At 42.2% G+C, this 13783-nt stretch overlaps 1 protein-coding gene across 1 annotated transcript in view; it reads left to right on the top strand.

The window, feature by feature from the left end:
• CLVS1 (clavesin 1) overlaps positions 1-9962 on the top strand; it is a 93310-nt gene extending 83348 nt beyond the window's left edge. Inside the window, exon 5 of the mRNA XM_009806795.2 lies at positions 9875-9962. Within this exon, the coding sequence (XP_009805097.1) occupies positions 9875-9962 (88 nt within the window). The remainder of the gene's footprint in view (positions 1-9874) is intronic.
• Positions 9963-13783: the final 3821 nt, after the last annotated feature.

Here is a 13783-nt window from a genome sequence, read left to right as displayed (position 1 = left end):
TACTTGTAGCTGGGGTGCATTTCCACCTGTGCTGGGGGAAAAGGGAAGGATTCCTTGTAAGCTTCCAGTTAAAGTAGCTGTATAATAAGTGAGACCTATGGTGCAAGACTTCTTATATTCATTATTTTATTATGAATTATTTCAAACAATAGAGAATTTCTGAATGCTTCTGTGGAAATACTTCCCCCATACGCAGATTATGAATGAAACATATCTTGATAGTAAAGCAGGTGTCCCAGGGACATGCGTATCACGTAATATATGCATTATCTAGCAACATAGATTATTAGCTGTTGAACAGTTTTATAGCTTTTGACCAGAATTCTGCTAATACATCAGAGAGAAATGGAATGGAGCGGGGGATCTGGCATGTTAGCAGGTCCTGGGGAGGCTGCAGGGGAGATGGTGCAGAATGTCCTCAGGAGCCAGGAGTGAGAGAAGCCAAGGAGGAGATCAGAGTCGCAAAGCCACGGCTGAGCCAAGGACAGAAGGGACAGGTAGCTTGGTTCTGGGGGTCCCCTTGGACAAGGCAGGAAACTGGTTGCTCTCTGAGGGCACTGACAGTGTGGTTTTCATGCGTCTACAGCACTCAATTACCAGTGACCAGTGCACGGGTGCACAAACAGTCTGCAGGTGGGAATGGCAGAACCAGTGCTGTTCAGGCTGCCTAAGATATTGCATTGTAAATTATGTTTTCAGCTGGCTATAAATTTGCCAGAAGTTTAGTAGTTTAGATTAGAGACATGACACTTAATAAAACAAATGGTTTTACACTGCTTATATCTTTTGCTGCCCTGTGAAAAATCCACCTCCATCTGGCTGAGTTACAAGCCTTTGAAAAGGCAATTCACACATGCTCTGTAGAAACATATTTAATTTTAGCATTTAATGACCCTAAGGATTGCCTCATGCTTTAGCTTGGCCTCCCAGAATAAATAAACTTGTTCAGCTCGGATTGATGGTTCAGCGCCCACAATGCGCATCTCATGTCTAGGCCACGGGCTGCAGAGGGCTTTTGTAATTACAACTTTTACTTCTGATCACAACAACTTTCCCTGCACTAGGCCAGGCTGTAGCAAGACATGGAGCCAGGATTTGGAAGACTGACACCCCATGCTCTCAGGGCTGCATCTTCCCTCCTGTTGGCAGGAGAGTTGCAGAGATGAGGATTCAGCAGTGAATCCAGCTGGGATACTGGGAACAGTGGTCACTGGGATGAGAGCCCCAGGATGGACTGAGAGATGAGGCAGGCATAAAGGACTGGAAGCAGCTGGGCTAGGAAGCACAGCTGGTGGGCAACCAAATGGGGATGCTTAGGGGGAGGGCTGATGGAGACCAGGAGTGCGCTTTTCGTTAAGTCTGTTGGGTGCAGCCCTGGAGAAGCGGATCCTGCTCTCCGTCTCTCCTGGAGCCCCTGCCTTGGCCTGGCAAGTTGCTTAAACCAAACTTCACACAGATGGTGAGATTGCATGTTGCTGCTTTTCAGCCTGCCAAGCTATAAACTCTGGGGTCTAATTTCCAGAAATACTCAGCGCTCACCTGCAGCAGAAGTCAATGGGACATGTGCTTTGAACATGCAGGCTGCCATGTAATGCTGAGCGCTCTGCAAAATTAGACCCTTGGCACTGGGAAATGGGCACCCCACATTAGAGGAATACTTGGACCCTAATCTCACTGTGCTTCAGCTCTCCACATGCAAAATGGAAATTAAAAAAAACCCTCACAGTTGTGTATGGCAGTAAATGAATTAGCATTTCACAGGCACACAAGTACTGCATTGATGAACTCCACAGAAAAGCTCAGGAGGGAATTAACAAAGGCTATCTTCAGAGCAGGCTTGGAATAATATGCGGGAAATGTGTCACAGAGCCGCATGCTGAACCGCTAGAAGAAAGCAAAATAAATAACCACTTATTAGCTTGGCACTGTCTACCCTGAGCACTGAGGGAGGAAAGAGCCCTCTGAGAAAGAACAGTGCATGTTCCTGGGGCTGGGGTGCAATGCGGGGGTCACAATGCCTCCACGCACCTGGCCAAATGACTGCTGCTCCTACAACCTACATTTTGGCTTTTCCCGCTGTGGTGGTGTTTGACTTTCAAGCCTAAATAGTACATCTGCAGTGTTGCTTTCATGCTGCAGGGCTGTTCTTGCTAAGGACGGGAAACTTCTGATGTAGGACGCGGGGAGTAGAAAGGCTGACACCCTTTGCTCTCAGGGCTCCATCTTCCCTGTTTTTGCCACACAGAATTGAAAAGACTATGATTTGTTGGCAAACCTGGTTGGGATACTGGGAACTGGCGTCACTGAAATGGGACCAAAAAAGGCAGACTGAAGGACGAGGCAGGTGTAAATGACTGGAGGGTCTGAGCAAAGGCACCGGCAGCTGTTGGGCAAGGGGCAGCGCTTGGTGGGCAAGGAACTGGGAGTGAGCAGGAAAAGCATGAATGGTGATGACAGGAGTGTGTGTGTGTGTGTGCGATATTCATATAGTGGGAGAAGCAAATTTTCTTAATTATTTGGCCATTACTTGGCCTATCTTTTGTTTGGCTATCATATCCTGCACACTTTTTAGCAGCTCTTGCCAAATTTGCTGTAAATTGGTGCTGACTGCTGCTGCAGTATTGTCTTTATTTGACCTCATAAGTAGGCTTACCTTTTGATGGGTGACATATTGCACCCCAGGGGATTAAGGGTCTTCCAGGAACCCCTGTCTGAAGCAGGTGCTCCTGTTCCTTCTATTGGAAATAACGTGTGTAGAGAGGCCAGTCTATAGCAGAGAAAGGAAAGAGGACAAGCTCCCACCCATGCCTTTCCCCTGCCCTAGACTTGGGATGTGACTGAGGCAAGACCTTGACACAGAAAGTCAGAAGCACTTAGGAGGAAGAGATATCAGACACATCCACACTGATAAATGAAAAGGACCAAGGTGTGCACCCTAATTCCAAAGCTGGTGGCACAGACCAACTCCTGTCTGTATTGCTCAGGGTTAGCTTCTGCTAGAGGAGTCTGGCTGCATAGCGCCTGGCTCTTGCCCTCCTCTGGGTCTCAGTGGCTTTAAGGCATAAGACTGTATGTGCTATGCCAAATACTTAAGCATTTCTGTATGTTTTCAAAGTTCAGAGTGTCTGCAGTAAGCTGAGAGTTGTGTCATAGCCCACCACAGAACTGTTTCTACAGCAAATGCCAAAGGGTATGCGCTGCATCCCCTGGGATGTGGGCTAAGGGACAGGTTGGGACAGGGTGTACAGCTGGCTGGGCCATGGTTAGAGCCACATGCAGTGCAGTATCATCCCTGCTGCTCTTTGATGCAGACCCTGCAGTGAGCTGTGCCCAGGGTTTGCAGTGGGGAGGAGTAGCTGGGGCCAGCTGTTGGGAAAGGAGGGGCATGGAGATTGCTGGTGGGTACAGGGAGGACAAGGGGTCTCGTGCTGGGGTTCACTCTGCAGCAGTCGCCTCTTTAGCAGTGTAGATGCACTCACAGAGACTTCTTCACCCATGCAGTTAAGCACAGATCTGGGCCATAGTCACCCCCGGCTTTGATGTGCCAAGGCACCACTCGGAGACCTCTCCCTAGGATGTGCTAACCATCAGGGAGAAAGATGGTCACTGCTGCCATGGTGGCCACAAAGCCAGCTCCTGTTTGGGAAGCATAGCAGCTTGTCACTGGTGTTCTGCAGGCTGGCAGTAAAGTTAAGCTGGCATTTTCATGCTGCTTTGGCCCCTGATTGACCACGTTGGTGGATCACTTAACCAGCTCAGCCGTGCCCCTAGACACGGATGCTGCTTCCTCTCTTTGAAATGCCGCAGTTGGTGTATCAAAGCTGCCCCTCCAGGCAGGTCTCTGTGGCACAACACCGCCCTGTCTTAATGCAGAGCTGCGGAGTTGCATTAGCAAGAGATTTCAGCAGGGCTTATTAGCCTGGGCAGAGAGCCACACTTCATGGCTTCTGCGCTGGAGTTGTGCACCGCTGAGCAGAGCTTGCCTGCATCTGCCTGCACCTGCGGGAGCATACGTGTCATTCAAGATGCCTTGCCCATTCATTTCATTTTCAAGTGCTTTAAATACTAAAAGAGCACCTTTTACAACAATTACTTCACACCTGCACATCTGCATTGTTTCTGTAATACAGGGGAAAAAAATCCTTGGTTTTCCCACCTGATGAAGAAGTACACTTGAGGTGTGTTGCAGTGCACACTCTGGAGTGCTGCATCTTCCTCTGCAGCCTGATGGGGGGGGAAGGTGGAGAAAGAAATTGCCCCTCAGACCTTGTCAATACAAAAATTCACAGGTGTGATTTAAAAAAAAAGTTTTCTCTGCTTATTATGTTCTGTAAAGGCAATGAATAATTGGGAGATGAACAGCCTTGAGGTGCTGGTGAAATGGGGAAGGAATTAGAGAGAAATGAGCGGATGGGAGGTGAGAGGTGGATGAATAGAGTCACACAATGTGATCTGATTGATTGGCTGCAGTGTGTCACTGAAAGCTTGAAGCCTCCTGCACTTGGGGAAAAAAAACATGCCACCCTTCTCCTTCCTCCACCAAACCCTCCAAAGGAAGCCCAGCACAAATGTAATATGTCGTCGCCCCTGTGGGCTGCAGCATGTCAGCATTGCTGCGGTGAAAAGCATAAAATGAGGGATCAGAGAACCGGAAGATGTCTTTTAAGGCAAGCATGCCATGATATGCTGGCAGTTACTGTTAGTTCAGTGCAGGATTTTGGTATTTTATTTTTCATGGGAAACAAAACTGATACCCAGCAGACATCAATTCCTGTGACCTGATTCACTACAGCTGTACTCTGACAGCACCTTCTGAAATCAGTGCAGCTAGAAGGTCTGCATCCAGTCTTCTTACATGCTTTTTGACTAAATTTGAGACAGTTGCATTAAAATGGCCACACACACATAAAGCCATCTGCTGTCTTAGATATTTATTTACATACCTATGCAGTGCTGTCATTTGAAATGTATGGCTGACCTGCTGGAGAAACAGCTGGATAGTGTTGATTTACCAGACTTCCAAATATTCTTGCTGAACAGTAAAACAACCATGGGGGGTTTGACTGATGTTTTAAATGGAGCACACTCAAATAGTACCTTCATTTCAGAATTGAGACTGAGAATTAATTTCTATTTACATTTTCATTTTGCTTTCCTAAGCAAAGTTAGCTATCCTCGGAAACTAGGCTAGGAAAGTCTATGGGCATTGATTTGTCTGTTAATTACTTCAGACTTAGCTCCCAGCCCACGGTGATCACGTTGTGCTTTTACAGGAGCTAAGTCTCCCATCATGTTAAAGAAAGACAGGCAACGGATCTGCCAGCTCAGGGCCCTACAGTGACCTTATCTGTATGATACAAAAAATTGTCTACTTGTGTTAAAATTTAACTCAACTAAGATCCCCCACACCCAAGTATCTTCTAAACTGGTTACTGAGAATTTTTAGCTGAGAAAGGAGGAAAGTCAAAATTCAAATATACTCATTTCTAATTCCAAAGTTGCAGCACACGCAGGACACGTGCCACGTTTCAGGTGAGTATTGAAGGTAATATAGTGTGATGCAGTCATGGCTGTGATATGTAGGAAATATTGCCTCCTAAATCATGGAATTTGGTGTTAACAGATGAGAACTCGTCAGAACAGCAACCTGAATGTAGGTAACCCATGAATCATATGATATGACCATATGTTTAGAACAGGTCAGATGAATTGCACCCTGAGAACATCTATTTCTCTCTGCCATTTATAGCACAGAGTGACCATAGATGTCTGATGGTGAGACGAATCGCAACACAAGTGACTAAAATGTAGTGATATGAGGAGAAGGACAATGCAATTACTATTTCCTGCTTAGATGATTAGTTCATATCTGGCCCGGGTCAAAATGACTTGGACATGTCTTGAACATTACAAACTAGTTGCATTCATCCTGCAGAAACAGCAGCACAGGCAAGGGTGTGCTGCCTAAGTATAGGCATCTTGTATGATTTTAGGGACTGTGATGTCGTCTTGGCCTCCATCTGTTACTCCAGAAGGACATGAGTCTTCTATAAGTCTTCTATAAATCCTGGGTCATAATAGTCAGCCATGGAAGGTTTTCTTGGATACCATAAGGTGCCTTAAATGGCAGTAGGTGTCTACATTTAGCAGCTGAATGTCATCCACACTGTCAAAGTTGACACCCCAAAGGCATAATGAGCTTGGAAAGAAAATCATTGCCCTATCAGGATAGAGAAACATGAATTGGGGTGGTTCAGAGAAGCTGGTATTTCTGTGGGCACAGAATCACAAAAAGATTGAGGAAGGGACCTCTGGAGATCTACCCAACCCCTTGCTCAGAGCAAGGTCAGCTACAGCAGGTTGCCCAGGACTGTGTCCAGCTGGATTTTGAATATCTCTAAGGGTGAAGACTCCACAACCTCTCTGGGCAACTTGTTCCAGTGTTTGTCCACTCCCACGGTAAAAACATTTGTTCTTATGTTAAAATGGAAATTCCTGTATTTCAATTTGTGCCCATTGCCTCTTCTTCTGTCACTGGGTATCACCAAGAAGAGTCTGCCTTCATGTTCTCTACCCCACCCTGTCAGGTATTTATACACGTTGATATGGAAAGGCAGAAAAATAAAAATGCTTTTGTCTGGTGCCATGAACTTCTGCTTGCCGTAGGGTACCGACAGAACAGCATCCACAGCATTTACAGGACCAAAGCTTAAACTGAGCTTGCCAAACAAGGAATGTTCTGTACTGCTCATTTACCATTTTACATCAAAACGGCTTAAACTGTTGTGCAAGAGGGTGTTTTGGTGTTTTTAATGCAAAGATGGTTGCAAATTAAAAGGACTAGTCAGGGCAAAGGTACTTTGGTGCCTGTCTGCAATTTATTTTTCAATAGGAGATTAAGGTGGTTAGATACCCAAACACCTTTCAAGAACCATGATCAGATTCTACTTAAAAATTTGAGACGTGATTGTGAAGTCGTCCGAAGAAAATGTTAATATAGTTAAAACAGGTAGCAGTGCTTTTAAAACAGAAACTAGTCTTAGTCCTACGTTCAATACTACAGTCAGCATACAAAACCCGGTAAATATTGTGTAAACTTGCACATACCTATAATACGACTGCTTTCCTTGAACTGAATATGTGTGTTAGATATACACAAAAGCAAGATGAAACCAACAGGTAGGGTGTATTTTTTCAAATAGTATTTGACTTATATTAATTTCTACAGCTGCAAATTAAAGTTACTGGTCAGTTGACAATGCTTTCTGCAATGGTGGCCTATTGCAAATCATCTTTTTTCTATCATTAAATAAAGTATAGCTATAGCATACATATTCCAGGATGTTCCAGACCAGTAAAACATATCTCTCACACTCAAAAATGCTTTTCTGAGCATCTACGTTTTTAATATTTACCATAAATGAAGAATATGAAAAAAAGTGTTTTAGAATTTTGTTGAGAACTGAGTAATTTTCTTTTTTTCCTACATAAAATTTAAGTTAAAACAAACCTGGAAACGTTTTTCAGCAAATGAAAAACTGATGCATTTGGAAAACAGAAATCCAAACACGACAGCAAGTCCTTTATTGTGGTGTCTTAGAAAATAGTGATGATCATTACTGTGCCCTTCAGATAGATGTTTGAACTGCTTATTATAGGACAGGGGGCTAAGCAGCTTCTTGCAGAAAAGAAAAAGGGAGAGAGATTACTGTTGCTGCAGATCTTGGCAGACACTAAAAACTCAGTTGGATCCCTCTTCATGTTATTCAGAAGGGCTGGACATCATAGCATTTGAATCATTTGGCATCTTGAATTGGGAGGTCAGGTGGGTTGCAATGCATTCCCTCGATGCTCCAGCTGTTTTGGCTCTGTGTGAAGAGGAGCAGTGTGGGACCTGCATACAGAGTTTGGGATTATGTTGCTCCCAACCTGGCATGCATCTGAGTACCAGTGTGGGGGAGAAACTGGTATCTTGCTGTTACAGCTGCAAGGAATTTTTTCTGTAATGAGATGAGAACAGAGATAATCAGCAGCGATCACAAAAGGCACAAAAGGCAAAACTGTGAGATTTTTCACATTTGACTTAGAGCAGAAACTTTCTGCTGTATGCTGGCAAATGCTGCAATGGATCTTTGACTTTTTATATGCATTTTAGGGCAGTGGGTCAGACAGAAAAATGAAACATTGGTGACAAGTATTAATCAGGTACTATTTAATAATAATTTAATCCAGTAGTCCAGAAAATAACATTAAAAAACTGTTGATGTTGTGATTTGAATCCATTTTGTATCAGTTTCAAAGCCACATGATTAGTTTTTTTGCTGCCATATACTAGAAATATGTAAATTGCCATTTTACATAATCTCCTGAATCAGCTGCTTTTCTATATTAGAAAAATGCAGTCATAAACATTATGCATGTCACATTACTGTAAAAAATACACAGTGAAAACATTTGGGCAAACATATTTTCTTTGAAAATTTTGGCATAAAATCTTCCCATTGAGCATCGAGTTTTTGTTATCTCTCTTTGGAGATTTTTTTTTTTAATGAAAATTTTTTTATTATGCTTTAATGATAGCTCCAGGCATAAGAATAAGAAAAATAATCATACAAGTTTTTCACAGTCATGGTATTCAGTTCTGATCAACTGCCGCAGTACCAAAGGATGCAATTTATTAATGATTCTTATCAAAAGAGAGGTGATATCTAATCTCATGAAATAGCTAATGCTGAAACTGAGGTTGCCATAATTAACAACTGGGAAGTACAAATACATCCTGTAGGGAATGAGAGCTACCCGTGATTCTAAAAGCTATCCATGAGAGAACTGGCTCTTTGAAACAATACTATGCAGTATGCAAATACCTGGGCTGGATGATTCTATCCCTACCTTTGAAAAAGCTCCCATTTTAACAGTTTGCAATTCACAGAGTGATTTTGCTCTAAAAACTCACTGCCCACTCCAAACTGGGAGACAAGTCCTAGCCCAAACCAGAGAAAAATCTCTGTAACGATAAACTCATCAGTTCCTCAATCCGTAGCTCAGTGAGCAAACACTGAAGCACACAAATCTCAGAAAATGAAATAATTTTGAATTTTCCTACTAGTTTAAGTCCGTTCAGCTTTTGTCACTGCAAGAAATCATGGTGTTTCACTTTCTCTAGTGTTTACTTATTTTTTACATGGTGGGGTTTTTTTTTTTTTTGTCCATTAGCAGCAAAGGATAAACTATGCTTCCCACCTTGAAGGCAGAAATGAATTTAAAATGGACTAGCCCTGAATAAAGTTCTCCTTCAAGGGCGTAGACAAGGAGATAAAGATAAATTGCAGGACTGGGCAAACCAGAAGCTCCCTCGTAGTCATATTAATTCTGGCTTCTTCATTGATCTCTGTTAACTTGTGGAGTTCTGCCCCTTAAACCCCTACATCAGTAAAACGTGATTTATCTACTTGTCTTTCTCGAGTTTTGTAGCAAGCATGAGCTGAGACTCACTCCTGCAAGCACTTGTACAAATGACTTTGCTTTCCAGTAAGCAGTTGCACAAGCAGTTTTGCCTAGGAAGACATTAAGCACCGACAGACCTCATGGTATCTCAAGATCAGGCCTTTAAGTTGCTGAGTGCCTTCAGCGTTATGGATAGTAGCTAAGCACTAACTTTTTTGAAAGCATTTGAGATATGCAGTGAGTCACATCCCTGTTTATATTCTAAGGAATGCTTCTCAAATTCCTGATGCATTCCACAGAAAAGAATTAAAAGGTCACAAAGATGAAAATGGACAAGAGCAAAAATCATAAAATGAAGCAAGGGGCTTCAGGAAGGTGAGTGCTTCTGCAGCAGCCTTTGCTAGCATGTGTGTCTTCTTGCTTTCAGGTCCCAGTCTGTGGTGGAAGCTGGCACGCTGAAACACGAGGACCAGGGGGAAAGCGAGAACACCCAACCACTGCTGGCTCTGGACTGAGCTCCCACGCGCCCAACACACACAGATACATCAACAGACTTCCGCCATACCAGAAACCCACAGAGCACACAACACACACACAAACGCACACACGCGCGCATTTTGCTTGAGATCAAGTCCTTCGTGTTTCTTGACCAAGTAACTGTCACCAGCCATCTGTCCATGCGGCCGACACTGAACAAAAACTGAGAAATTTCTATTGATGCAGGAGCCTGTCCATATACAAAGAATTTTATTTTTTTTTGACTTATGACATTAAAATATCGGAAATGATGGGACTGCATTCTCTGTTTAAAGAAACCAGGGTGCGTCAGTAGAAGTTAAAGCCTTCAGCAGGAATGCTCGGTTTTATAGAAGCAAAGGTTAAATGTGTTTTAAAGAAATGCATCTCAAATTTAAACTTTGCACTGTAATTAGCAGTTTAATCTGGCTCAGAGGGCAGAAATAACAGCATCTATTGCTCAAGTTTTACAGAAGGATTTTGCATTAAGAAAAAAACAAATAAATCAGTGCCAGTATAATGCCATTCAACACAACACTTTGTGACTGCCTCATCCATGCTGCTTATAGGGGGTCACTTATTTCAGTATCTAGCAAAAATTATTCTTAACTTTCAAAGCCCTTGTAAAACTGTCAGCTAAGTGGAATGAGCTGTGTGGGCAGCAGACACACACAATTTGAAACGCAATTATTTAATTTTAACGATGTGTTTTTCCACAGGCAACTCGGGAACCTATTAGATGTGTGTGTGTGCGTGTGAAGGGGGGGTGCTAGGCAGACCCATTGGACACATTCACCAGTGATTAATGGTTCAATCCAGATTGTTTCATTTAGGTCACAACAGCAAATGAAAGCTCTGCAGAGCCATTTACCACCTTCCCTCCTGCAGTCAGTGGAAGGTGTAGCCAGAAGGGTATCCTGATGGCAGATGCAGGCCATGGTTAAAATGAAAAAGGAAAACTTAGAATTAATTATTCAGTACAAGCTTCTGCTAGAAGGAAATGTGGAAGAATAGAAGAACTGAAATGCCAAAGATCAGTTTGTTATTTCTCTAGTTGCTCTAGCAGCAAAGAGAGTCCCATCCCTTCATTGCAATGGAAACCGGATTAAAGAAATAAAAGAAAAATCGTTATCAAATTGCACGTGCAGTGACTTTTATTTCCTAAAACGGTTACAACCACTGTACACACCTTTAAACTTCAATTAAATTGCCATACATTGACAATTTACTAGAACAAGCGGTTGGCAACAACATACCAAAGGTAGCAGTGTAAACCATATATATAAAATGAGATGATAATGGGCATAAGAGTTTTTAATGTGCCTCTGGAACATCCACTGAATTCATAAGTGATACACTGAAGTGATGATATAGTTCAGCTGGACATGGTCAGCCCTAACAGATGGGGAAACAAAATACTGCCTTTATCTGCAACAACATTTTATGCCCGCACAGGGCAGAAAGGACATCCTGCCAGATCCTATCAACACACCTGGGATTTACCCGCTAGTATTTGTACAGAATAGCCTCATTCAGACTAACCTTCTGCAGCAGCACGTCATTGATACAAAGCCTGGTCTCCATGATAGAGAGCAAGTCTTTAAGGCATGGATGGTCCCAGCAAGGCAACACAGGAGCCAGAAAAAGCAGCAGAAGCTTGCTGGAACATTAAACAGATAAGATGGCTGAGCCCATTTATCTTTGGGATGTCTTCCATTCCCCCTCCCCTGGCATTACCACCTATTACAGAAAACTAGGATGTCAGCTCCTGGTAACAGGACACAGCTCCTTTCCCTTCCCTGGGCTCACGAAGACTTACAGGCATTTGGATTTGTCACAGAGAACTTGCTTAAAGCAGAAAGTAAAAAACCAAACAGACAGAAAAAAAGACAGACATTGGCTATCACACTGCAGCATTAATGAAGAAATACTTCAATTTACAATTTTTCTCTGTTAATGCACTTGCCTCCACTGCCACTGAATCTTTGTGATGACCTGTTACAATCACTGTTCATTCAAGTGGGACTTGTTCTGCCCAAGAAGTGCAAATATCACTGAAATCTAGTCCTTGAGGGTTAAACCTCGCAGAAGATTAGAATTATTTATTTTCTTTAGCTGTGACATGAATAAATACATATGATGCCTTGCATATAACTGTCTGATGCTTGTATTTAACTGTAGGATTTTATACAGACTCTGAACTTGCAAGCAAGGTAACTACAGGCAGGAAGGAATCGACCTCCTAATATCATGACAAGTACATACTACCTTACAAACAGGAGACTATATCGCTCTTCTCTGTCATTACCCTCTGTATATAAATCCAAAGAAAAAAAAATATTTAAATTGCGATGGTTCTCCATTTAAAAAAACATTTCCATTCCCTTCTTCCATGGGCATTTCCAAGGTTGAAAAACTTTTTCAAGAGGAAATATCAGTTGGCACACAGGAATACCTAAAATAATATACCACTTATTCACTGCATAATTTCTGTAGTTTGATATATATATATATCCCCCCTATGTATATAGCTAATCCAGTAACTGTACCTAACAAAAAGATACGCTCTCAGCTCCTTGACAGATATGCACAGAGTAGATTCACTTCAGTGTTGCAGAAGCTATTAATAATACACCTTGTCATATTCAAGGCACTTAAGATTTTAAACGGCCAATATGTCACTACACAATTTAATGACCAGTGCTACTCTGACACACACACATCTTGGGTAGATTACTTTTATCTATTTGCCAATTGCAATCGGAAAAGATGAAGTATGAGCCTTCAAAGGAACAATGAAACAATCTGAAGAACAGCATGAATTTTTACAAATAAAGCTCCAAAGTTTTTACCACTCTTTTAGTATTTACTCTGAGCGATAGAAACTAAAATGCAACATTAATAAAAATATTCCTAAACCACAAATTTTGGTTTCAACAGTTTTTGATGTCTTCTTTGCAAACTATGTCTTTATTTTACAGAAATACAAAACAGTTTATAATTTGTACTGCTTGATCACTTTACAGAAATACAAAATACAGCCTCTGACTAAACAACTACCAAGAGATTTCGAAAAGTTTTTTTACTATGACCCCCCACGATAACAAGTACCTTATTTCCAGTTTTGCACAATTCTCCTAAAGCTCTCCAAAAATATTTTTATATTTTCTTAAGCATGAAACTTATAAATCTTTTCAGCTTTCATGATCATTAACTGAGAACTGTTACTTTCTTGTATATTGTGTACAGTCTCAGTGTTATTTTTGATACGCACAACACATTAAAGCCTAATTATCACAGCTGTCTCAAACTGACTCTTGATCAGAGAAGGTTTATCAGTTTAATAGTCAAAAAGGAAATTAAAGTGCACACCTCCAGAAACTGGTTACACTAATTTATGGTGCAATCACCATGTGTTACACGGCATTACAAGATTTAATTACCTAGTAAAATACAAAATCTGAAAAGCATTCAGGTTATGGGAATGCAAAGCTCTTATCTGTATTTTGCTTCAGCAAACATGGCATTCTGGTCACGATACTTAGGTACCTTGATGTGGTCTCTGCAGTACTAAACCACTGAACATTAAACAAATAACATGACTGTTCAGCGTCTTTTGGACAACAAAGCCAAAGCTGTGGAGACTAAGTAACCTCAATGTCTCCTTGCTTAGTGTTCGTCTCTCACAACCCTCGGTGATGATGCCACTGCTCTTGACAAGCCCTGAGCATCCTAGCACACCTAACCACACCCAGCTGGTTTTGCAGGCAAGTAGGTAACAGCCAGTCATAAACACCACCAGCGCAACCTCAGGTCTCTC

This window comes from Gavia stellata, chromosome 3 (genome assembly GCF_030936135.1).
Source record: "Gavia stellata isolate bGavSte3 chromosome 3, bGavSte3.hap2, whole genome shotgun sequence".
Taxonomy (NCBI): domain Eukaryota; kingdom Metazoa; phylum Chordata; class Aves; order Gaviiformes; family Gaviidae; genus Gavia; species Gavia stellata.
This window is presented reverse-complemented; position numbering and strand designations above follow the sequence as displayed.